The sequence below is a fragment of the Trachypithecus francoisi genome, unplaced genomic scaffold (assembly GCF_009764315.1).
Source record: "Trachypithecus francoisi isolate TF-2019V2 unplaced genomic scaffold, Tfra_2.0 Lachesis_group5, whole genome shotgun sequence".
Classification (NCBI taxonomy): domain Eukaryota; kingdom Metazoa; phylum Chordata; class Mammalia; order Primates; family Cercopithecidae; genus Trachypithecus; species Trachypithecus francoisi.
In genome coordinates, this window is record NW_022681470.1 from 58,659,577 (window position 1) to 58,685,455 (window position 25,879).

The 25,879-nt window shown below is 44.6% G+C and overlaps 1 protein-coding gene across 3 annotated transcripts in view; it reads left to right on the top strand.

Annotated features, from left to right (window-relative positions):
- The window catches only part of IPO9 (importin 9), a 60,621-nt gene extending 37,409 nt beyond the window's left edge, over positions 1 to 23,212 (top strand). For 2 of the 3 annotated variants that reach the window (XM_033197740.1, XM_033197741.1), the window contains exons 14-24: positions 315 to 474; positions 5,797 to 6,023; positions 7,739 to 7,887; positions 8,987 to 9,115; positions 9,978 to 10,253; positions 10,541 to 10,707; positions 12,247 to 12,380; positions 13,662 to 13,784; positions 14,245 to 14,349; positions 14,565 to 14,641; positions 15,378 to 16,395. In XM_033197740.1, the coding sequence (XP_033053631.1) occupies positions 315 to 474; positions 5,797 to 6,023; positions 7,739 to 7,887; positions 8,987 to 9,115; positions 9,978 to 10,253; positions 10,541 to 10,707; positions 12,247 to 12,380; positions 13,662 to 13,784; positions 14,245 to 14,349; positions 14,565 to 14,641; positions 15,378 to 15,488 (1,658 nt within the window). In that variant the 3' untranslated portion in view covers positions 15,489 to 16,395. Of the gene's footprint in view, positions 1 to 314; positions 475 to 5,796; positions 6,024 to 7,738; positions 7,888 to 8,986; positions 9,116 to 9,977; positions 10,254 to 10,540; positions 10,708 to 12,246; positions 12,381 to 13,661; positions 13,785 to 14,244; positions 14,350 to 14,564; positions 14,642 to 15,377 lie in introns of all 3 variants that reach the window. The other variant, XM_033197738.1, reaches the window with a different exon arrangement.
- The last annotated feature ends 2,667 nt before the right edge of the window (positions 23,213 to 25,879 follow it).

The following is a 25,879-nucleotide window of genomic DNA, read 5'->3' on the forward strand; positions in this document are numbered from 1 at the left end:
TCAGGTCCAGAGTTTTAGACCAGCCTGGCCAACATGGCGAAACTCCATCTCTACTAAAAATACAAAAAATTAGCCAGGCGTGGTGGCAGGTGCCTGTGATCCCAGCTATTCAGGAGGCTGAGGCGGGAGAATTGCTTGAACCTGGGGGGACGGAGGTTGCAGTGAGCCGAGATTGCGCCATTGCACTCCAGCCTGGGTGACAGAGTGAGACTCCATCTAAAAAAAAAAAAAAATTGGAATGAATGTGGGAAATAGAAAGGACAAGTAATAGGAATTTTCATTTCCAGCCCCTAATTGCTCTGTCTTTCTCCCAGTGTCTCCTTTCCTCTTGGGCCGGGCACTTTGGGCTGCCAGTCGGTTCACTGTTGCTATGTCCCCTGAACTGATCCAGCAGTTCCTACAGGCAACAGTTAGTGGTCTTCACGAGACACAGCCCCCGTCAGTTCGAATTTCTGCAGTGAGAGCCATCTGGGGGTGAGTATGCTACCCTAGGGTGATAATTATCTTAAGGGAAAGTTGCTCAGGTTAGATATACCAAATCACAGTTTTCCAATGAATTATGTTGCTTGGAAATCCCTGCTAATGATCTCCTTCAGGGTGAATGTTGGAAGGACAGGGAAAGAAACCATGCTAGGGACATGGATTTTATGAGTCTAGAAGATGTCCTGTTTCTTTCTGCTCCTCTTCCTCTTTAAATTCACTCCAGTTCTGGAATCATCTCTTAATGGTAAAGAACCTGAGGCTTGGAGAGAAAAATGTTTTGCACAGGGTTGCACAATTGATGAATGATAGAAGGAGGATTCGAGTCCACATCATTTTGTTGGTTGATTATATTTATATTAGAAACCAAATCTGGGATAATGTGACCTAGAAACACTGCTTATTTTTTCCCAGTTTTACTGTCTTTTTTAAGGCTAGTGTTACTAATGGATCAAAAGTCATTTATTTATATTCCTACACAGACTAGAAGGACCATTGTTGTTTTAAGGAATATTTTAGTCTCAAACTTAAACATCTCAACTGAATCCTAAAACTACCAACACAAAATTTATTTTCCATGTGCCTGCTCTGTCATACCTTTTAAGGCAGAGGAGTACCTTTTGAGATGCCGTGTTATGTGTCATTAGAAAGCATTCAAGAACTGCCTGTTTTAATTAAATGCTTAATGTTATGACCATAAACAGAGTCCCATCTTTTTCTGCTTCAATCTAGGTGAAGCAGATCTTTGGCTCTAAAATAATTAGAAGTATTATCTTAAGAGGCAAACTAAGTATAGCTTTTCAGAAAGCTCTAAGACCATTGTAAAAGTCTGAGAAGAGAGAGCCCTGGCTGCTTAAGTCATGAATATTATTTTAAGGGTTTTTCTGAGTGTGTACCTGTGGTCACTGCCTGTATAGCTTCTGACCTTTGTGAAACTTGATTCCATTGGAGAATTATCCACTTTGTGTTGTAATTTTATGGAAATGTTTGCAGCTGCAAGCTGTGAGAGGCGTTTGGTATGAATGTGAAAGTACTTTGGGTAAAATAAGCCCATTACTTTCCAGAGTGTTTTAGGTAGACAGCAGTACCTATCAGGCATACTTATCGACCTTGATTCTCTCTGGGAGAGATTAGAGTACAAAGAACTTTCATTCTCTGTTATATATATAAAACATTTTGTTTGTTTCAACAAGTTTATATTACTTTTATAATCAGAAGAACTGTGAAGAAAACTTTTATTTTTAATGTTCATATCTCTTGGACCACATGGGTAGTGGTTTAGTAACCACTCTCTTGAGAGATCTAACAGATCTCTCTGAAGGATGACAAAAGCTATGGATATTCAGACCAGAAAAATGGACACTCATATGTGTTTAGAAAATTTTACGTTCATTGTCAAACACTGAATTCCTTGAAGCCTATCTGTGGATCCGGGTTAAGACCTGTCCTATGAATGGATCGTTAGCTATCTTTCAATAAAGAGTTTCCATTTGGTCATTTCCTGTTTAGTTTACTAGCCAATTGCATACTGGCTTACGTCCCTGTCATGTTATTGGAACTGTTTTTCTTTTTTTTCTTTTTTTTTTTTGAGACAGAGTTTTGCTCTTGTTGCCCAGGCTGGAGTGCAATGGCACGATCTCAGCTCAACGCAACCTCCACTTCCTGGGTTCAAGCAATTCTCCTGCTTCAGCCTCCCCAGCAGCTGGGATTACAGGCATGTGCCGCCACACCTGGCTAATTTTGTATTTTTAGTAGAGATAGGGTTTCTCCATGTTGGTCAGGCTGGTCTCAAACTCCCAACCTCAGGTGATCCGCCCACCCCCACCTTCCAAAGTGCTGGGATTATAGACGTGAGCGACCGCGCCCAGCCTGCAGCTGTCTTTTCTAATGTCATTAGTAACCTTTTAATGATCAGCATTCCACCGTTGCTTTGCTTTTTTTCCTTAGCCCCAGTTTTAATTTATTCCTTCATGTCATGGTTTATGTATCATTGCAAACTCCCTTAAATAATCTCTGAAACAAGATACTGATTGACAAATAATTATACTTGTTTCACATTTTTTAACTCAAATTTATGTCAAACTTTCTCCTGAGCTACAAACTAATGTATTCATTGCTTACTATCCATACCAGGATAGATATCTTACAAGTACCTGAAAATCAACACATTTACTACTGAGCTTGTTACCACCTTCAGGCCTGTCCTACCAGTATTTTCCTTTTTATTAAAGGTAGAAATCTTGTAACTTTAGATCTTGAACTTAAAGATCTTGAATTCCCTGTTTTAATGAAGATAGAGATCTCAGATACTTGCCTTTTAGATCTTGGTTCCTTGGCCTCTCATCTCTTCCTTCCCATCTTCCCTTGCTACTACCCTGATTGTGCTATTTCTCTTCCTTGAATTACGCAGCAGCTTCCTGATTGATCTATCTGCAGCCTCACACTTCTGCAGACCATATTATTTGAGCTGTCAAGTTGATCTTTCTAAAATAGAAAACTGATTTTCTTGCTCCTGCTGTTAAAATCATTCATGACGGCCAGGCGCGGTGGCTCACGCCTGTAATCCCAGCACTTTGGGAAGCCGAGGCGGGCGGATCACAAGGTCAGGAGATCGAAAGTATCCTGGCCAACATGGTGAAACCCCATCTCTACTAAAAATACAAAAAAAAATTAGCTGGGTGTGGTGGTGCATGCCTGTAGTCCCAGCTATTCAGGAGGCTGAGGCAGGAGAATCACTTGAACCCAGGAGGTGGAGGTTGCAGTGAGCCGAGATCATGGCACTGCACTCCAGCCTGGCAACACAGCGAGACTCCATCTCAAAAAAAAAAAAAAAAAAATCATTCGTGGCTCCCAGTTATTCTCTTCAAACTTGAGATAGAGGTACTTCAGAAGAAAGTCGTATTATATCAGGCAGTATAGGAAGCCACAGGATAAATATATAATATTTTCCTGGGACATCAGTTTCCCCTGGAGACTTTAGGGTAAAGAGAAGATGAGGTGTTAGGAGTAACACAAGTTAAAGAAACACCGACTTCCAAAATAAAGTCCAACCTCTTTTAGCATGGCATACAAGATCCAGTATGATGTAGACAGATGATGCAAACTCTATGATTTACCATACTGTACAGTTTCAAGTTCATTAGAGGGGCAAAGTAACTATAAACCCTTAGAATAGAAGTGGGAAATGGAGGGAGGGAGAGGACAGATAAATGCTGGTCGAGGGATGGATCCAAAAGCTAGTCTAAGGAGTTGAGAACTGACCAAAGCCAGGTTCCACATCAGCTCTTTAGGAGAAGTTTGGTCAGAGCAGGGTAGTATTGGAATCAAACATTATGAACCAAAAATCAAAAAGTCTGTGGACAGATCTGAGATTAAAGCCCACAGTTTCACTGGTCATTGTGGACCTTGGAAAGCCGACACAAATAATACGGTTATAAGACATTTAAAATAAAACATTTAAGTTAAGAAAAAAACATTTATTGGCTGGGTACAGTGCTCACACCTGTAATCTCAGCACTTTGGGAGGCCAAGGCAGGCGGATCACCTGAGGTCAGGAGTTCAAGACCACCCTGGCCAACATGGTGAAACCCAATCTCTACGAAAAATGCAAAAATTAGCTGGGCGTGGTGGCGGGTGCCTGTATTCCCAGTATTCCCAGCTACTCAGGAGGCTGAGGCAGGAGAGTCGCTTGAACCTGGGAGGCAGAGGTTGCAGGGAGCCGAGATCATGCCACTACACTCCAGCCTGGGGAACAGAGTGAGATTCCATCTCAAAAAAGAAAGAAAGAGAAGAGGGCCGGGCGCGGTGGCTCAAGCCTGTAATCCCAGCACTTTGGGAGGCCGAGACGGGCGGATCACAAGGTCAGGAGATCGAGACCATCCTGGCTAACACGGTGAAACCCCGTCTCTACTAAAAAATACAAAAAACTAGCCGGGCGAGGTGGCGGGCACCTGTAGTCCCAGCTATTCGGAGGCTGAGGCAGGAGAATGGCGTAAACCCGGGAGGCGGAGCTTGCAGTGAGCTGAGAACTAGCCACTGCACTCCAGCCCGGGCGACAGAGCGAGACTCCGTCTCAAAAAAATAAAAATAAAAATAAAGAAAGAAAGAGAAGAACCACTTATTGAGTACTGCTAAGTGCCTTGTTTCTATATTAGATTCTTTTAACATAGAGAAACAATGTTTTATTGCCTTTTAACTTATTGCCATTGTAACGATAAACAAAAGTAAAGACTTAGATAATTTTTGTTGTTGTGTTTTTGTTTTTGTTTTTGTTTGAGACAGTCTCGCTCTGTCACCCAGGCTGGAGTGCAGTGGCATGATCTTGCCTCACTGCAACCTCTGCCTCCCAAGTTCAAGTGATTCTCATGGTTCAGCCTCTCTGAGATTATAGGTATCTGAGATTACAGGTGCGCAATGCCATGCCTACCTAATTTTTTTGCATTTTTAGTAGAGATGGTGTTTTGTCATGTTGGGCAGGCTGCTCTTGAACCCCTGACCTCAGGTGATCTGCCTGCCTTGGCCCCCCCAAAGTGCTGGGATTATAGACGTGAGCCACAGTGTCTGTTCCTAGACAATGTATTTTTAACAATTGTATCATTTTGGACATGGTAAGCGACATTCAGTAAATATTTGTTGATTGAAAAGAGGCTAATACAGTAAAACTATAAGGGAACTTTAAATCCTACAGCTAATAGGCTGATTTTGAAAGTGTAAATAAAATGTTTATATAAGGCCAGGCACGGTGGCTCAAGCCTGTAATCCCAGCACTTTGGGAGGCCGAGACGGGCAGATCACGAGGTCAGGAGATTGAAACCATCCTGGCTAACACGGTGAAACACCGTCTCTACTACAAAAATGCAAAAAAACTAGCCGGGCAAGGTGGCGGGCGCCTGTAGTCCCAGCTACTCGGGAAGCTGAGGAGGCAGGAGAATGGCGTGAACCCGGGAAGGAGAGCTTGCAGTGAGCCAAGATCCGGCCACTGCACTCCAGCCTGGGCGACAGAGCGAGACTCTGTCTCAAGAAAAAAAAAAAAAAAAAAAAAGTTTATATAATTAAGCTCGTTTCAGGATGCAGAAAAAAAACCTCAAGAAAAAAAGCAGGAGTTTTTAAAGAAAATAGCAAAAGTCAAATAAATAGAGAACATAGAAATGGTGGTTCTAATGTTTATATAATACATCCAGAAAGAAGTAGAAACTTACCTAACTTTAGAATTAGCTTTATAAAGCTACACATATAAATGCTATAATATGTGAGATTGATTGGGAAAACCAGGAATTGAATTTTTAAAATAATTCTTGCTTATCTGTCTCTCTCTAGTTATTGTGACCAACTCAAAGTATCAGAGAGTACCCATGTGCTCCAGCCCTTCCTCCCCAGCATCCTGGATGGCTTAATTCACCTAGCAGCCCAGTTCAGCTCAGAGGTCCTCAACCTGGTGATGGAGACGCTGTGCATCGTTTGTACAGTAGACCCCGAATTCACAGCAAGCATGGAAAGCAAAATCTGCCCCTTCACCATCGCCATTTTCCTAAAGTACAGTAATGGTATGCCACCAGGGAGAATGTGTTATGAGGGGCACCAAAGAAAAGGTGGTGGCTAGGGAATTTAAATGAAAGATTCCCTAGGTTTGGTCTTACCTATGGTGCTATGGTTTTAACATCGTAAGCAAAGAATCTGGCTTTGGATTAGCAAAAAATAGAATTGTGCTGTAAATGTAGCAGCATTAAAAAATAGAGTACCTATTTCTGTAACACTTACTCTCTAGTAAGGACTTAGGGAAAAAGATAATAAATAAAGGGCTTATAAGCAAGAGACATAATTCAGAACTTTGATGATAGAATAGGAAATTGGGCAAATGAAAAGCCTCATAAAAGAAAAGGGCTAGGACTATAATTTAGAAAAGGAGATACTAAAGAAAGATACATGTAAAAGTTTGTGAACAAAGTTATTCACTAGATATTTTTTACAGTAGTAAAAATTTGGAAATTATAAAAAGACATTAGTTAATTATATCCATAAAATGAAATACTGTTCAGCCATTAAAAATCAAGCTTAAAAGGAATATTTAAAACCATGGGAAAGAGCTTACATTGTAATAAATGAAAAGATACTTTTCCCAAAAAATCCATAGAATATGATCCCAAGTTTTGATTTTTTCTTTTAGGAAAGGATGTATGTATAGATAAGTATGTAAAAAAAAAAAAAAAAACAGAAAAAATACATCAAAATTTTAAGAGTGTTTATCTCTAGGTGGTGGAATTACAGGTGTTTTCTTTATTACTTTTCTGCAGTTTAAGTTTTTTTTTTCCTGTAGTGAATGTATTTATTAATACCTTATTACTAGTAAAATATTAAGGATTTTTTTTTTTAAAGAGAGAGCTCTAATATTGAAGCTCAGAAAGATGTACAGGATAAGGATTGTTTATATAATGTGATATACTAAACATGTTATTTGATATGCTTTTTCACTGAAAAATGTGTACTGAGGAGCTTTCCACATTGTGTTCTTGGATATATCTCATTCTTTTCAGCCATTACATAGTATTCCATAAAATGGGTATATCATAATTTACCCATTCTGTTAATGGACATCTAGGGTATTCCCAATTTTTTTCTATTACAAACTGCTGCAGTGGTCTTTTAAGATATACTTTAATGTACATTGCCTGTATTTTTCCATACTATATAGAGGAGGATGTTTTATTATATAGATAAAGAAGATTGAGCTAAAGTTCCCTTTCTTCATAAGGCTCTGCTTTTTAGGAGTTTTGCCTTTTGCCCCAGAAGTAGCTTTGAGAATTCTTCATGGCTACTATGGCTACCTCATAGGAGATATGTATGATTTCTCTCATGCATCAAAGTCAGTGTTTTGGCAATTTTTGCACCTTTCATGTCTTCTTAAAGTATCAGTGGGCTTTTTTTTTTTTTTTTTTTAAGCATTTGGTTTTATAATCTAGGTTTCACAAGAATAAAGACTTTAAAGATTTTTCTCTAGAAAAAACTACATTTTGTTTTAGGAGTAGCTGTTAATGACTAGTCCCTACTTTAATGAAGCCATACAAAGTGTACCTCTTGGAGATTTAGGATCACTCCTGTTCTTTCAGGTTATTCATATGGCCCCACTAGGTCCCGGGTGTGGTATAAGTAATCAATGCAGAAGTTGTTAACTTAGGTTAGGGCCAAACAACAGGCATCATTAAGCGAGAAGCAGATGCAGACCATCAGGCAGGGGGATTCCGTGTTGCCTTATCCACTTCAGATCCCGTCGTCGCCTCACTGGCTCAGGACATCTTCAAGGAGCTGTCCCAGATTGAAGCCTGTCAGGGCCCAATGCAAATGAGGTTGATTCCCACTCTGGTCAGCATAATGCAGGCCCCAGCAGACAAGATCCCTGCAGGGCTCTGTGCGGTAAGTGGCTGTGTGTGTGTGTGTGTGTGTGTGTGTGAGATATACAAGTGCCACCCACAGATGCATGTAGCTGACAAGAACCTAATAGCATTAGAGATTCATGGGGTAATTTTGCTAAGCTCTTTTGCCCACAGTGACAGTGGGTGATTGTCTGAAGCTTTAAGAAAATGACTTGGCTTGGCGCGGTGGCTCATGCCTATAATCCCAGCACTTTGGGAGGCCAAGGCAGGTAGATCACAAGGTCAGGAGTTTGAGACCAGCCTGGCCAATATGGTGAAACCCTGTCTCTCCTAAAAATACAAAAGTTAGCTGGGCATCGTGACAGGCGCCTGCAGTCCCAGCTACTTGGGAGACTGAGGCAGGAGAATCACTTGAACCGAAGAGGCAGAGGTTGCAGTGAGCGGAGATTGCACTACTGTAGTCCAGCCTCAGTGACAGAGCAAGACTCTGCCTCAAAAAAGAATAAAAGAAAGAAAATGGCTCTTCTTGTTTCAGAGGTACCCTCAGTGAATTGAACAGAGTGCCACAATTACACAGTGCCACTAAGTATGTCACCTGGTTATCCAAACCACTACCATGTACTAGTGCCCACCCCTAGGACTAATCAATTAGTAAGCTATTATGAGGAGGCTGAGAGCACTACCCATTTAATTATTCCTTTTATTTTAGAAACTTGCCTTTCATTAATAAGCTTTCTCTGGGTTGCTATGTGATACCCATCCAGTAAGGATCTTAGGGCCGGGCGCGGTGGCTCAAGCCTGTAATCCCAGCACTTTGGGAGGCCGAGACGGGCGGATCACGAGGTCAGGAGATCGAGACCATCCTGGCTAACACGGTGAAACCCCGTCTCTACTAAAAAAAATACAAAAACTAGCCGGGCGAGATGGCGGGCGCCTGTAGTCCCAGCTACTCGGGAGGCTGAGGCAGGAGAATGGCGTAAACCCGGGAGGCGGAGCTTGCAGTGAGCTGAGATCCGGCCACTGCACTCCAGTCCGGGCAACAGAGCGAGACTCCGCCTCAAAAAAAAAAAAGGATCTTAGTTGTTGGGCACCCCCAACCCCAGAGGCAATTCTGACTCTTTTTTTCTTCTCTCTTTCAGACAGCCATTGATATCCTGACAACAGTAGTACGAAATACAAAGCCTCCCCTTTCCCAGCTTCTCATCTGCCAAGCTTTCCCTGCTGTGGCACAGTGTACCCTTCACACAGATGACAATGCCACCATGCAGGTATCTAAGACATGGAGACTAGAAGGGGGAAGATAGCTACCCAGTCATGGGCCTTTACTATGCTGAGAAATCTGACATGGTTTTATGCTTTTGAAATACGGAATTCCTCAACTCCATATTTACTTAGCAGATTCAGGAAGGGTTCAGGCTGCAAAAGCCAAGCGTTTCTGGTGCTTTGGAGCATGTTACAGTTTTTAAAAATACAGATACTAAGCACCCTACCCATATTGGGTATTGCTGCTATGAAAGAGATTACAGACATCTAGACTTGGGGCCATAAGAAAGTCTTTCTGCATATTTCCTCTATTAATAAAATCAGCAGAGTGATGGGCCTCTAGAGAGGGGAGAGATGCCTGAATATTTTTTCCCTTTTTGTTTCCTGGGTGAATTGGTTACCTTTTCAGGTGTGTACTACCGTGATTGATTATAAAGGTTATAGGAACTTGCCAGTGAATATTGATCAGCTTGGAAATCCCTAGGCAACTAGTGGTTTGTGTAAGACCTATATGAAGTCCTGTAGTATCCCCAATTATTGCAAGATTGTAAGCATATTTTTTTAGTACCAGAGGTAGACCTTTATGACTAAAATTCATTTTGCTTGGCCATTGTCCCTTGTGATTAAAAAATAATAATAATACACATTTTTGAGATAGCTCATTAGGTAAAGGGGGAATTATGTAATGCATGTCTGTGTCTGTAACGGTAAATTCCTGATTCCCGTGGTATGAGCCCACCACAAATACTATAGACTCACCGCTTTTATGAGGCATAGGCCTCTGAGAACATTTGTTTATACAGACTGAGGGCTTCCTGGCATCTGTCCCTCGATTACTAATCTTGCTTGCCATCCCTGTCTCCCCAGAATGGCGGAGAGTGCTTGCGGGCCTATGTGTCAGTGACCCTGGAACAAGTAGCCCAGTGGCATGATGAGCAGGGCCACAATGGACTGTGGTATGTGATGCAAGTGGTGAGCCAGCTCCTGGACCCCCGCACATCAGAGTTCACTGCGGCCTTTGTGGGCCGCCTTGTTTCCACCCTCATCTCCAAGGCAGGGCGGGAGCTGGGGGAGAATCTAGACCAGATTCTTCGTGCCATCCTCAGTAAGATGCAGCAGGCAGAGACACTCAGTGTCATGCAGGTAAGAGAACAGTGGGGAGTGGGCTTCCTACTCCCTGACTGATAGAAGTGAAAATTAGTATTTTGGTCCTGAGTTATTTTACCCTGTTACTACCCTTGTAGGACAGTTAAGTAAAATGGGATCTGTCTGGCCTAAGAAACATGGACAAGGAAATCTCCATGTTTTCTTGTCCTGTGAATAATACCCTCAGTGTAGACTCTGTCTCTTATCTGAGTGACCAGTTCCTTCTCATCTCTTATGTCTCTGAAATTGATTTCCCTGAAGCAAATATCCTTATTTTTTCCTAGTCCCTGATCATGGTGTTTGCTCATCTGGTGCACACTCAGCTAGAACCTCTTTTGGAGTTCCTGTGTAGCCTCCCAGGACCTACTGGCAAACCTGCTCTAGAGTTTGTGATGGCTGAGTGGACAAGCCGACAGCACCTGTTCTATGGACAGTATGAAGGCAAAGTCAGGTAGAATCCCATCTTTCTTTTCTGGGCTTTCTGCCACCACTTCAACACTTATATTTCTTTCTTTTTTTTTTTTTGAAACAGAGTCTCACTCTGTCCCCCAGGCTGGATTGCAGTGGCACAATCTTGGTTCACTGCAACCTCCACCTCCTAGGTTCAAGCAATTCTCCTGCCTCAGCCTTCCGAATATCACACACAAGCACCACCACACCCAGCTAATTCTCTGTGTGTGTGTGTGTGTGTGTGTGTGTGTTTGTGTTTTTAGTAGAGACAGGGTTTCACCATGTTGGCCAGGCTGGTCTTGAACTCCTGACCTCAAGTGATCCACCCACCTCGGCCTCCCAAAATGCTGGGATTACAGGTGTGAGCCACTGCTTCTGACCTATATTTCTTTTTTTCCCTGATTTGCTCCATAGATTTTTGTTTGACATTTCAAATGGCTCTTTGTATTCCCTTTTCCCTTTCTTTATTGCTAAGGCACATATGTGAATAACTGCCATCTTGAAATCCCCAAAAGACAGTCAACACAGGTAGACTATATATTTCTGATCTCTGCTTGCTAGAGATCCCTTCTCTACCGCAGACTTCACACAGCTAAGTGCTGCTAGTGGCTTATTTTCCTTTATAAGCCCAAGCCTTGGCCAAGCGCGCTGGCTCACACCTATAATCCCAGCACTTTTGGAGGCTGAGGCAAGCAGATCACTGGAGGTCAGGAGTTCAAGACCAGCCTGGCCAACATGGTGAAACCCTCTCTCTACTACAAATACAAAAAATAGCTAGATGTGGTTGTGGGTGCCTATAATCCCAGCTACTCAGGAGCCTAAGGCAGGAGAATCACTTGAACCCGGGAGGCAGATCACGCCTGGGCGACAGGCAGATGCACTCCAGCCTGGGCGACAAGAGCAAAACTGTCTCAAAATAAAAATAAAAAACCCAAGCCTTCTAACCCTGGCTTCCTAACTTTCTATCCTGGACTTTTATACCACTGATTCTTATCACCTCATTGCACGTTACAATATGGATAGCCACCGTGATGCTTGCCCACCCTAGCTTTGTTCAAGAAGAACAGGTTACCTGTAATCCCAGCACTTTGGAAGACTGAGGTGGGCAGATTGCTTGAAACCCACCTGGGCAACGTGGTGAAACCTGTCTCTACCAAAAATTTAGCCAGGCATGGTGGCACGTGCCCACCCACTCAGGAGTCCCAGCTACTCAGGAGGCTGAGGTGGGAGGATCACCTGAACCCAGGGAGGTCAAGGCTGCAGTGAACCATGATCACACCACTGCACTCAGCCTGGGTGACAGAATGAGACCCTATCACAAAAAAAAAAAAGAAGAAGAAGAAGAAGAAGAACAGATCTCATTAGACCATCTCATGAACTCTAAAATCTCCTTTTCAGCTGAACTCTCTTAGCTCTCCTAATTAGTTGTTAACAGAATTTTCACTGTCAAATAGAGGGCCTTAGGACATAATTGCTTATCTCCTTGGCATGAACTCTAGACGGGTGGCTGATTGACCTTTTTTTGGATCTTCCTTGCCAGCTCTGTGGCACTCTGTAAGCTGCTCCAGCATGGCATCAATGCAGATGACAAACGGCTACAGGATATCCGTGTGAAGGGAGAGGAGATCTACAGCATGGATGAGGGCATCCGCACCCGCTCTAAGTCAGCCAAAAGTGGGTGATGATGCAATTCCTCCAATCCTCTCCCTATAATAAGGGGCTAAGGATACGATACCTAGGTGGAGGGAAGGAATGCATTGTGGTGTATATTTTTAAAACATAATTGTTGGTGATGGGTTTGATAAAGAAGCAACAGGAAACTTAGGTAAAGGGGATCAGAACATATGGTTTCTTCCTGTTGTCAAAAATGGACAAAAATAAGCCGGGCATGGTGGCTCACGCCTGTAATTCCAGCAGTTGGTGGGAGGCCAGGGTGGATGGATCATTTGAAGTCAGGAGTTTGAGACCAGCCTGACCAACATAGTGAAATCCTGTCTCTACTAGAAGTACAAAAATTAGCCAGATGTGGTGGTGGGCGCCTGTAATCCCAGCTACTTGGGAGGCTGAGGCAGGAGAATCGCTTGAACCTGGGAGGCAGAGGTTGTGGTGAGCCAAGATCGTGCCACTGCACTCCAGCCTGGACAACAAAACAAGACTCCATCTCAAAAAAAAAAAAAAGTGAGTGCGATGGCTCACACCTGTAATCCCAGCACTTTGGGAGGCCGAGGCTGCCGGATCGACCTCGAGACCAGCCTGACCAACATAGAGAAACCCCATCTCTACTAAAAATACAAAGTTAGCCAGGCATGGTGGCGCATGCCTGTAATCCCAGCTACTCGGGAGGCTGAGGCAGGAGAATAGCTTGAACCCAGGAGGCGAAGGTTGCAGTGAGCCAAGATCATGCCATTGCACTCCAGCCTGGGTAACAAGAGTGAAACTCTGTCTGGAGGAAAAAAAAAAAAAAAGGACAAAAATAGTCTCAGGTACCAAGCATCCCAGTTTCCAGCTTCATTCTGAGGCTTGGGCACAGATGGTCAGCGTGTCTTTGTTATTGAGTTGACTTTGGCCTGTAACTCCAATGATTTGCAGGTAGGGAGTACAGAGCTGCTATCTTTAATGTAGATTTATAATTACCTCCGCTGTCTCTCAATTTGTAAGTCACTGGGACTGGAGTACTGGCTCTATACAGTTCCTTAGTTTCAGAGCTTTATTACTAACGAGACTCTATCTCCTTTAATCCCTGAACTCTCATCTCTCCCACCTTCTGAACTGTTACAATACCAAACAGAATAAAGTTATTAAACTTTAAATCACTCTTTGGAGACTAGATGTAGTCAGGGACAGTGAAAGTCTGAAGGGTGGTGAACTCTGGTGAGCGGCACTGAGGAGGGGACAGGGATACTTCCAGAAGTAAGCCCAGTGACACTGACTTGAAGCCTTTTTCTTCCTTCCCAGACCCAGAACGCTGGACAAACATTCCTTTGCTGGTCAAGATCCTAAAGCTGATCATCAACGAGCTCTCCAACGTCATGGAGGCTAATGCCGCTCGCCAGGCCACTCCTGCAGAGTGGAGTCAAGGTGCACCAGGCCCTTACTCCGAGGAGACTTTTAGCCTGGCAGATCAAGTTACAAATTGTCAAATTAGCAACTTGGTTTGTTGAGTCACTAATTGAAAAAAAAAAAAAAATGTTAATGGTTAATGGAATGGCTGCTCTGTGGCTGGCACCGTGCTAGGGACTAGGCATGTAAAGAGCTGCTTCTCCAGTCTGCCATGTGAAGGCTGGGGTGGGAGGCAGCCAGGAGGCAAGCTAACATAGCCCTTCTTTGGTTTGATTCTTCTTAAGAGCCTCTCAACCTTTATATCTCCAGGTTCTTTCATTCAGATTTACCAGAAGGGTTTGGCCATTTCTGGTTCTCTTTCACTGGGTACTACAAGCCACATTGCAGAAGCCTTTGGGGCCCTTCTGGTCTGTTTGGATTTGGGGAGGGGAAATGCATGAATGTGCTCTAGCTCTAGCTACTTTTCATCTCCAAGTAGATGACTCCAATGATATGTGGGAGGACCAGGAGGAGGAAGAGGAGGAGGAGGAGGATGGTTTAGCTGGCCAACTTTTATCTGACATTCTTGCTACAAGTAAATATGGTAAGCTGTTTGATGAGAGGACAGCCATGGTAAATACCTTTCCTTTGCACACTGATCCCAAGAATGGGGTACCCAAGAAAGGGGAGAGGTGGGCCCACAGGGAAATTCCTTGGGCTTTTGCACCTTCTGCCTCAGTCATGTGGTAGTATATCACCATTCAGGGCCTGATCATGGGCCTTTGTCCTGACCCGCCCTGTGTTGGCTGTGTCTAACAGAGGAGGATTACTACGAGGATGATGAGGAAGATGACCCTGATGCCCTGAAGGATCCTCTCTATCAGATTGATCTGCAGGTGAGGGTGTCCAGAGATGTCTTGCAAATGGCAATGTCCCAGGCCATGGAAACAGGAATATGGGCTCAAATCCATTTATGACCAGGCATGGTGGCTCATGTCTGTAATCCCAACACTTTGGGAGGTCAAGGCAGGAGGATTGCTTAAGTCTAGGAGTTCAAGACCGTCTGGGCAATGCAAAGGAGACCCTGTCTCTACAAATAATTTAAAAAGTATCTGGGCATAGTGGCACATGCCTGTGGTCCCAGCTACTCGGGAGGCTGAAGTGGGAGGATCGCTTGAGGCCAAGAGGTCAAGGCTACAGTGAACTGTGATCATACCACGGCACTTGAGCCTGGGTGACAGAGCAAGACCCTGTCTTTCTTTCTTTCTTTTTTTTTTTTTCCAAAAAAAAAAATCCATTTATAATTTAACATGGGAGCCTCACGGGAAAGAGTTCTTGTCTTGTTGAGTAGTCCAGTGTTTTGGGTGGGCTGGAACTTTGCACTTGATGTGTTGTAATTCGTCTTCTAGAGTCTATGTTGTGAAGGTCCTTGGGGTGACAGAGCCTTGGAAAAATGTGGTTTCCCTCTGGATTACCTAAACTAGATCCAAGAACATCCAAGACCATTCCTCAGAGAGCTGGCATTTGTCTAAAAACCAGCATTCCCTGTGCCATTTGATTGTGGTTCTTGCTTCACTGCAAATGGGTGACTTGCAACATCTCACTAATGCCACTCTTACTCTTTTCCTCCAGGCATATCTCACAGATTTCCTCTGCCAGTTTGCTCAGCAGCCCTGCTACATCATGTTTTCAGGCCACCTTAATGATAACGAGAGGCGAGTTCTACAGACCATCGGCATCTAAAAAGGAGAGCCTTTCTCCATTTGCTCCTTCTGGCCCAGCTGCAAACCATTTTGCAGCCCTCACTGGCCTTGAGATGCACTTTCTTCTCAACCTAAAGTGGCATCTTGACCCTTGGCCCTTGGCCTTGGCAGTGACACTGATGACAACTCAGACCAGGCTCACCAGTGCCGTCACTTAGGAATGCTGGAACAAAGGACATTTCTCAAAGTTCCCTGAAGACATCCCATCTCTAGAACCTTTTTTCTCCCTGACTCTACCCCCACCTCTGTTCCTAGAGCCCTCTGCTGGCCAGTCCAGAAACATTATTGCCCAGAAGGATTATGTGTTTATGGATTATTTTGCCCCGCCTCAGGAGCACAGGAAGTCACTACCATTTATATTCTGAAACAGACCTATCTATGTTCATAGGACTTCTGATGTGTTCAGATAGGAATCCTCATGAGAGAGCATTATGCTTTGTGCCCTGGACCACTGCTGCTCTGGGTTCTCAGAAGGAACAGGCAGGAGCAGCTTCATTCTAAGCCTTTCCAGTGACCTCAGCCTTGCTTCCCTTCTACAACACTAAGGCTCCTCTGTCAGAGGAGGTCGTCTTGTTTTTGCCTCATTGCATGACATAACCCTTCCCCTCAAGCTGTTCCTATATATACATGCACACACAAAATAAGCCAGACAGATGGCAATTTGATCTTCCTTTTTTAGAAAAACAAAAAAATGGGAAAAAAGGGATTTTTTTAAAAACGTACCTGACCCAACTATATTTAATATGCCTCTCCCACACATTACCACAGAGTCTGATATTCAGAGGTTATCCCCTCTCCCTCAGGAAGCCTCTAAAGTGGTTAAGTTGTAGCCCTCAAATTTGCAACATGTATTTTTCTAGGACAGTAAAGTAATCTTTACAAATGAATTTAGTTGCATGGTATAAGGTGTCTCAGCACCTGTTTGCCTTCTATTCCCTTTAGAAGGTAAGTAAAAGTAGTGGGGGAAAGGATTAGGTGGAGCCTATCTAAACATTCTAGTATGTCTTGGCAAACCTAGCCTGAAATGATTCTTAGAGAACTGGCATTGTTTAATCAAATATTTTTAAGGGAGATTCCTTAATTGGGAAGTTTAGTCTGTTTGGGGTTCAAAGAACAAATGAGGATTAGAAAATCCTGGAGAGAGGCTGGGTGCAGTGGCTAACGCCTATAATCCCAGCACTTTGGGAGGCTGAGGTGGGCGGATCACTTGAGGTCAGGAGTTTGAGGCTAGCCTGGCCAACATAGTGAAATGCCCATCTCTACTAAAAAGACAAAAATTAGCTGGGCACGGTGGTGCATGCCTGTAATCCCAGTTAACTTGGGATGCTGAGGCAGGAGAATCTCTTGCACCTGGAAGGCAAGGGTGCAGTGAAGCGATATCACGCCATTGTGTTCCAGGGCAAGACTCCATCACACGCACACACACACACACACACACGCACACACACAAATCATGGGGAGAAAGATGAAGCCTGTGTTCCCCTTTTTTTGATAGTGCTCACATCTGGTGCCCCATTTTTAATAGCCACAGAATATTTCTTTAGATTGATAGTCTCACAAAGAAGAAATAGAATATAGGCTGGGCGCAGTACGTCACACCTGTAATCCCAGCACTTTCGGAGGCCGAAGCGGGCGGATCACCAGAGGTCAGGAGTTCAAGACCAGCCTGACCAACATGATGAAGCCCTGTCTCTACTAAAAATACAAAAATTAGCCAGGCGTGGTGGCATGCGCCTGTAATTCCAGCTACTTGGGAGGCTGAGACAGGAGAATTGCTTGAACCTGGGAGGCAGAGGTTGCAGTAAGCCAAGATTGCACCATTGCACTTCAGCCTGGGCAACAAGAGGAGCGAAACTGTCTCAAAAAAAAAGGAAGAATATAAAGTGAATCTGAATCTCCACTCAAGGGGATGGCCCCAAGGATATCGTAGCTAGTAATGTCTTCATGCCACTAGGTGTCCCCAGTGTTCAACCTCCATGACCTGAGATTGGAAGAAATGAGAGTTGAAAGTTTTTACTATCTTTGAAAAGTCTGCGGGCATGTTCACAGTCGTCCCGTGCCAGCCAGGTTCTGAGGCTAACTGCTTGTGCCCCCTGCTGCTTCTCCACATGGCATTGGGGAAATGGTGGCAGGCCTGACCAAGTGGTGCTCAGAAAACCACCCTCAGCCTTGCAGACTCCATAGTTTATCTCAAGGCAGTGCCAGTTGGATTTGGTGCTAAAGGCATAAGGCCAAGTCGGCCTCTGATTTTGGTGCAAAAAAATGGTCTCATGCCAGTAGCATTGAACTGCTGAGCTTGGGAAGGCTTAAGGCTCCCACACAGACTGAGAATGATGGGGGACCCTCTGGGTCTACTAATTAGGAAAACGTTCTATATCTAGTGCCAAAAGTGGTCCTAAATCCTTTGGCAAGGGTCCTTTCTGCTCTCATGCTGATTTGGGGGAGGTCTAGGCATCCTGCCTCAGGAGAACGGGAGTCCTGAGGAAGGGGCCCTAGTATCACTTAAGGGCTACCCCTGGCTAACAGATACTTGGCTGTGGGTGAGAGCAGAAGGTCTTGGACCCCTCGGCGTGCAGGTACTTAATTGTGTTTCCAGTGCATTTTCATGTACATTATCCAATTTAACCTTTATAACAGGTTCACAGGGTGGATACTCCCATTCTGTTGATGAGAAAAAGTTTGGAGAGACTATGTCCAGTGTCAGCAGGAAGAAAAAAGATCTGTTGGAGGCCAGTACGTGTTGACAGAAACTCTAGACCATATTTTGTCTCCTGTCTTTGGCCAAAGAGAACTAGCTTCAGTCTGAAAAGGGCAGGGCTAAGTGGTTACAAGGAATAAAAAGTTCAAGGTAAGACAAATGAGGTAAAAATAAAAAAGAGCACTTAGCTGCTCTGAGACATTTAAGTCTCCTGACTCTGGTAAACAGCAGCTGGGGCACCAAGGGGTTCCCAGGAGTTTGTTGAGCTTTTATTGGAGTGAACTGAAAGGAAAATGGAGGGAACGCTGTAAGACTGAAAAGTTAAAACCCCAGGAAGGAAGCTGATAACACAAGTTACAGTCGTATAAGTGACATTGATTTGGGAAGAATGAACCTACAACAAATGACCCAAAAGCACCTAAATAAGAGTGATGAGAGTTTAATAGATATTCATTATGGACTTCAGAGAAAATGCTGCTAAACTGACCTTATAGTCTTCTTTAACTTTGTTAAGTAGGTAAAATAATCTGGACATAGTAAAGTCAAAGCATTAGGGAGATAGAGAAGTTGGTAACTGACCACCAGCTAACAAACTATAAATTCACCCATTGTGGGTTGACCTGATATGTGTGCCCCCAGGGCTGTGTCCTTGGCCCCTCCTTTGATATTAGTGACAGATGACTTTTTTTATGCCTTACCCATTCCACAAAAGAATTTGAAGCCATTTACACAAGAGATAGTACTAGTAAATTAAGAATGCTGATCAAATTTTTAGATAATAAGAAACCCTTAGGAAGGATGACAATTTAGAATCCAAATTTAGCATCCAAACAAATACCATTACAACCTATAAAAATGAGCAGAATCTAAATGTAACATTTCAATAAATGCAGATTGATAATAATATCTGTGGAAAGAGTTGAGGACTATAGAGTACTGTGCTCTCACTAACAGTACTGCGTGCTGCTAAGAGTTTAATGGCCGGGCGCAGTGGCTCACACCTGTAATCCCAGCATTTTGGGAGGCCTAGGTGGGTAAACCACCTGAGATCAGGAGTTCGAGACCAGCCTGGCCAATGTGGTGAAACCCTGCCTCTACTAAAAATACAAAAATTAGCTGGGCATGGTGGCGCACACCTGTAATCCCAGCCACTCGGGAGGCTGAGGTGGGAGAATCACTTGAACCTGGGAGGCAGAGGTTGCAGTGAGCCAAGATCACACCATTGCATTCCAGCCTGGGTGACAGAGCAAGACTCTGTCTCAAAAAAAAAAAAAAAAAAAAAAGTTTATTAGGCCAGGTGTGGTGCCACACCCCTGTAATCCCAGCACTTTAGGAGGCTGAGGTGGGCAGATCACTTGAGCCCAAGAGTTTGAGACCAGCCTGGGCAATGTGACAAGACCTTGTCTTAAAATTTAAAATAAAAGAAGTTTATTATGCCAGGAACTGTTAATGTGTCCAGAAAACTCCAGTGTGGTCCTAGGATGAGATAATAAAAACAGGTTGTCTAGGGTAGTGTGGAAGGTCCTTTCAGTCTTAACTGTGCCTGTCAGTGATCCTCATTGCTAAATTCCCTTCTGGTGCTCAACCGGAGGCTCCCTGACAGATGACTACTCTGCCAGATAAAAGCTAGGATATAGAAGACAAATCGTGTCAAGGAAAGAAGCTTGAAGGAGCTAAGAATGCTTAGCTTAGAGAAGACAAGAAGAAACAGGACATGGCTTTGGGAAGTTCAAGGATGGTCCAGTGAAATACATCCTATACTTTTGCACCCCAGCCAAGCTGACCCATGATCAATAAGTATGAAATAAAAGGCCAATTTCTGGCTACTCTTCCCCCCAACCCCATTTCAGTGAATGTTGAACCACTGTTAGACATGCAAGACCAGTGCTAAATGCTGGAGGGCTTTGTCCCTTTCCTTCAAGGAACTAGTCTAGTATGGGGTCAGAAATACAGATGGGCCCGAACGTAATGATGGTTTGACTTGCAATTTTTCAGCTTTAGGATTGTGCAAAAGCTATGCACATTTAGTAGAAACAGTACTTCAAGTATCTATACAGCCATTCTGTTTTTCACTTTCTGTACAGTATTCAATAAATTACATGAGACATTCAACACTTTATTATAAACTAGGCTTTGTGTTAGATGAGTTTGCCCCCAACTGTAAGCTAATGTAAGTGATCTGAGTAGGTTTAAGGTAGGGTAGGTGTATTAAATGCATTTTTCACTTAACAGTATTTTCAACTTTTGTTGGGTTTACTGGGAGATAGGCCCATTATAAGCTGAAAAGCATCTGTAGTATAATAAATGTGGGGAGTGCTGTGAGAGAAATAAGTATACTGGGTTTAGTTCCCACTGCCCAAAAAAGGAATTGACTAATGGGAACCTGGGGTAAGAACTTGGATAAGTTGTATGGAGAAGGCTTGAACACTTGAAAGGAGCTAACAATACCTGCTTCTGGAGTATTTAAATGCCAGTGGGTATGCTAAATACTTTACCTCACTTAGACCACCTACTAACCTTACAAAGTAGGTAACTTTGCTCACCCAGTTTTACAGATTGATGAAACTGAAGCAGACAGATACTGTTAACCTATCAAAGGTCACACTGCAAGTGGGTGATTATAGTGCAAGCAGCTTGTACTTGGTGCCTATTTGTTTTGCCTTTCCTGTGCATCTGCCAGGCAGATGAGAGTGGGGTAAGACATTGCAAAGAAAAAGTAAGAGAAGGCCGTCATCAAACAATTTCATTTTCAGACCTTATAAGCACATTAAAAGTACTGATATTTACGCATAAGTTCATGGAAGCCCTGGTCAGAAATAAAGCCGGAAGGACAAGTCGGGGCCAGATTGTGAAGGGTCCTGCAAGACCTGCTTCCTCTAGAGAATGGGAGACTACCCAAGAGTACTAAACAGAGAAGTAACATGATCAGGCTTCGTGTCTTAGAAAAGTGTTGCAGTGTTGATCCAAATGTGACTAGAAGGGTGACTTGGAACCTGGATCGGAGGAGTGGGAGATGGGAGAAAGGAATGCAGTCTGGCAGCAGCTACAACAGTCCAGGTGGGAAAACCCAGAGCCTGGACTAAGATTGTAACTAGAGGGGATAGGGTGGAAGAGCTGGATTAGAGATGTTAACAAGGTAAAGTCAGTAGGACTTAAAGACTGACAAGGATTTTCCCAAAGTGAGAGCTGTGGAATGAATTGTCTTAAAATGTTGCAGTGAGTTCCTCCTCATCAATCCAAGTGCTCAATCAGAGGCTGGACCTTTAGTTAGCAGTCACAGGAAAATCCCCCATTCTCACGGGGATTTAGACCAGGTATTAACCATACTTTACCAAGATTCCAGTAGCAAAGCACCCAAAAGTAATTGTAATAAAATTCCAATTTTTGTAGGCCGGGCACAGTGGCTCACGCCTGTAATCCCAGCACTTTGGGAAGCCGAGGCGGGCGGATCATGAGGTCAGGTGTTCGAGACCAGCCTGGCCAGCATGGTAAAACCCCGTCTCTACTAAAAATACAAAAATTAGCTGGGCATGGTGGCGCATGCCTGTAATCCCAGCTACTCAGGAGGCTGAAGCAGGAGAATTGCTTGAACCCAGGAGGTGGAGGTTGCAGTGAGCCAAGATCATGCCACTGCACTCCAGCCTGGACGACAGAGCGAGACTCCGTCTCAAAAAAAACAAAATCCAATTTTTGTGAATTTAAGTTTCTCTAATGGATGGTGCAGGTCAACATTAGCCATCTAATGACCCTTACATTCCAATGTTTTACTTTTTTGAGTAAGTGGGAAAAGGTTGGCATTACTGCTGGCTCTTAAAATTGAAAATTATACTAGGGTTTTTAAACCTGTGTAGAATACATGATGTGGAAGCAAATGTGCTATAGGAAGAAAAACAATGAGGAACTACTGGCCTGACTAGGAGGCCTGGAAGTCCCTCCCAGGCTTGAGTTGTTCTGACTTGGCATGATTACATAGCTGCAGCAAGTGACATTTCCTTCAAGCCTTGGTTCTCTCATCTGTAAAATAGGGAACTAATACCTGCCTCACAGGATTGTAGTTAGAATTAAGGATGACTTCATTAAAGCACCTCTAGTGGTGGAAGATGTCCCATCCTATCCCCCACCCGTAGCTGGGAGCTATGTTTGGCTCATTCTCCCTGACTCACTGGATTACACTGTGATTCAGTTCAATTTCACACATGCTGCTGCTAAATTAGGGTCTTGGTGAGCCTTTGGGAGGACAGCTCTGAGGAATGAATTGTAGCACTGCAGCCCTGCCTGAGGAGCAGGATAGAAACAGGTGGTAAGCCCAGCTCTTGCCTTCTACCTACTAAGCAGTTTTTCTGTGGTTAGCTGTGTGACATAAACTATCGATGTATTAATTTGCTTTCACTAGATATCCCACTTCCCCTCCCCCAACTTAGTCCAAGAACATACCTTAATTCTTTGCATTTCCTTGCCTTAGTTGCTTTTGTAGGGTGGACAGCAGGACTGCATGAGAATAGCCCTGCTTCTGGACCCTATAGTGAAAGCTCTAGTGAACTGCAATTAGGCCACGGTCCCGGAGGAAGAAGGAGAGAGTAAAAGGGGGGGTAGTTTTCCAAAAGATAAGTAGGGGACAAAAAAGTCCATGGGGCCTATGAGTGGTGAGGATCCTGCCCTGATTGTGGCAGAGCACCTGGAAATGATAGAACTTCCTAGGGAAAAGGCTGCATGGAGTCCTCAGGGATGCTGGGCCCTGGTCACCAAGGCTCCCTGGGAAGGTCTCTAGTGCCTGGGGTACACAGACCAACACTTCTGCATTTGCAAGCTTAAGAGCATGTATGAGCAGAACCTGTGCAGACCAAGACTTAAAGGGCTCACCTCAACGTTTTGCACTGTGTGAGACCCCAGGACCTTTTTGTGATTCTGAAGAGGGGAACAAACCATAATAAACCAGGTAGCAGGATAGAGACTCATTCTCATCTATTTTGGTTAAAAGAAAATAAATGTATTTCTTCCACACCTGATTTTGTGATTGCAGATTCATAACTAATATCCCTCGTAAGCTCCCTTGACTCATCCCTGCCACAGGGAGGTTCACAGCAAGAGCACAGAAACTAGTGCCAGTGCCGTGTTGTGTGACCTTGAGTAAGTTCTTTTTCCCTTGAACAGGGAGAGAGACACAATGGATCAGAGTGTTTGCGCCAGTTCTAACTTGGTGATTCTAATGAGTTGAAGCGAACAGTAGTCCATTTCCAAAAGAGGAAGCCAAGACCAGAGGGAGAGTGGTTCCTTCAAGTTTGCAGAACCAGTAAGTGGCAGAGCAGGACTCATATCTAGTTAGTGGTTCAGAGCATGGGCTCCGGAGCTAGACTGCCTGGATTTGAACCCTGGCTTTGCCACTTGCCTGTTGGATGACTTCAGACAAGCTACTTAAATTACGTCTCCATTTCCTAATCCACAGAACAAGTACAATACTAGTATCTGTTTCATGTAGTGATTGTGAGGATTAAATAAAGTTAATATACTAATACAAAGCACTTCGTAGTGCTGCCTCATAGTAAGTGTTAATGTTACCTATTATTAGTCCAATCCCAAGTCTAATGCAGTTCTCACCACCTAAACCTGCCTTTACAGAGTTGGCCTTTCCGAGAAACCCTGTGCCTCTGTAGATTCAACACTCCCATCTGTGCAGATGGCTAACAGCTAGGCTGAAAACAGAAACCTTGGGTTGGAAAGGGTCAGCTGGAGGGCTGAGGCCCATGGCCCCAAATCCTCCCCAGGAGAGAGAGTAGGGACAGAAAGGAGAGAGCTATAAACAGAGCTTTCCTCCTCCCTTGCCCTCAGATCCCAAAATAACACTTGTCTACCCCCATCCTGCCCAGCTGGCAGAGTGGCAGGCTGAGTAAGGTGCCATTTAAAGATAACCTGGCCCTCCCCATCTGCCCCACAGGCTAGGCTGGGCTCCTGAGGCCACGCCTTGGCTGCCTGGGACTGCTGCCGCTCCCACAGCCACCCAGAGTGTGTCTGAGTAGGGGACTGCTCACAGCTGCCATCCAAGCCAGCCTGGCTACACCCCCTTCTTTCCTGAGGCCCAAGCTGTCCTGGGCACTCTACAAACAAGCAGAAGCCTGGCATTCTGGGAGAGGCAGTCCTACAAAGGCATTGGTAAAAAATCCTTCTGGAGAAGAGTGCTTCATGTATATATAAATTTATAAGGTACTTGTGCAACTTTGTTACATGGAAGAGTGCTCCTTCTTACCAGTAGCTTGGCAGCAGTGAGGCTGATCCTCACTGTCCTTCACCCATCCTCCACTTGCAAATCCCTCCCACCAAGAGGACAAACACAGGAGACAGTCTTTCATTTACAGCAAGAAAGATTAAAGCTAGACGCCAGGAAAAGCGTTCTGATTTAAGAAAGATGTTTGTTTATTCCGGGGCAGTGGGAGCCAAAAGACCTGGTTCCCTAACTAAGCCATGAGACCTTGGCCAAGTCCTGGTGCTCTCCTAGGCCTTACTCTCCCTAGCTGTGGACTGCAAGGAGAATTCGTGTGTCCAGGACTCCAGGAAGGGTCTGACATTAAATCAGAGGAAAGAACTCTGGGGTCCTATGGAGGGGGGAAATGTATAATTACCTGTCTGCAGGAGTTGGGTTGCCAGAGGCTGAGCAGGGAGGAAAAGAGGACAGAGTAACAGAGTGCATTCCGGGAGAACACTGACTGATCAGAGGCAGTAATTAGGAAAGGAATGGAGTTTCCCTTATCTTGGAATGGCTCAACTCAAACCACTGGCCAGACAAAAGTGGAGGCAGCAGCCTCCACGGCCAGATAGCAGGGGTAGGGCAGGATCAGGGTGGGATAGAGCCTCCAGGGCTCATGGCCCGGGAAAGTAAGGAAGGTCTCAGGAATGCCTGTGTCAGTCTGCTCTGATAGAAAGAGGAGCATGGAAGGGGTTGGGAGGAGCCCTGGGCTGGTCATTCAGTCCAGGAGTGAGGTGACTCAACAGAGCACTCCTACCACAGCCCCTAGCCAAGCCAAAACTGGGTCACAGGCAGGGTCCCAGCCCTTCCCCTCCTCCTGCCCTTCCCCACTCCAGATATCCCTGGCTACCTTCTCACCACATGCAGAGAGGCCTGCTAGAGATAAGGGCTGGGCATCAAGAGTTTCCCTGAGTACATGCTCTTTATGCCAGGCATAGCGCTGAGCATTTTAGACTTTTTTTTTTTTTTTTTTTTTTTTTGAGACGGAGTCTCACTCTGTCGCCCAGGCTGGAGTGCAGTGACCGGATCTCAGCTCACTGCAAGCTCCGCCTCCCGGGTTCACACCACTCTCCTGCCTCAGCCTCCCGAGTAGCTGGGACTACAGGCGCCCGCCACCTCGCCCTCGCCCGGCTAGTTTTTTGTATTTTTTAGTAGCGACAGGGTTTCACCGTGTTAGCTAGGATGGTCTTGATCTCCTGACCTCGTGATCCACCCGTCTCGGCCTCCCAAAGTGCTGGGATTACAGGCTTGGGCCACCACGCCTGGCCTAGACTTGTTTTTTTGTTTGTTTTGTTTGAGACAGAGTTTCACTCTTGTTGCCCAGGCTGGAATGCAGTGGCGCATTTCCGGGTTCAAGCCTCCTGGGTTCAAGTGATTCTCCTGCCTCAGTCTCCCAAGCAGCTAGGATTACAGGCATGCGCCACCACGCCCGGCT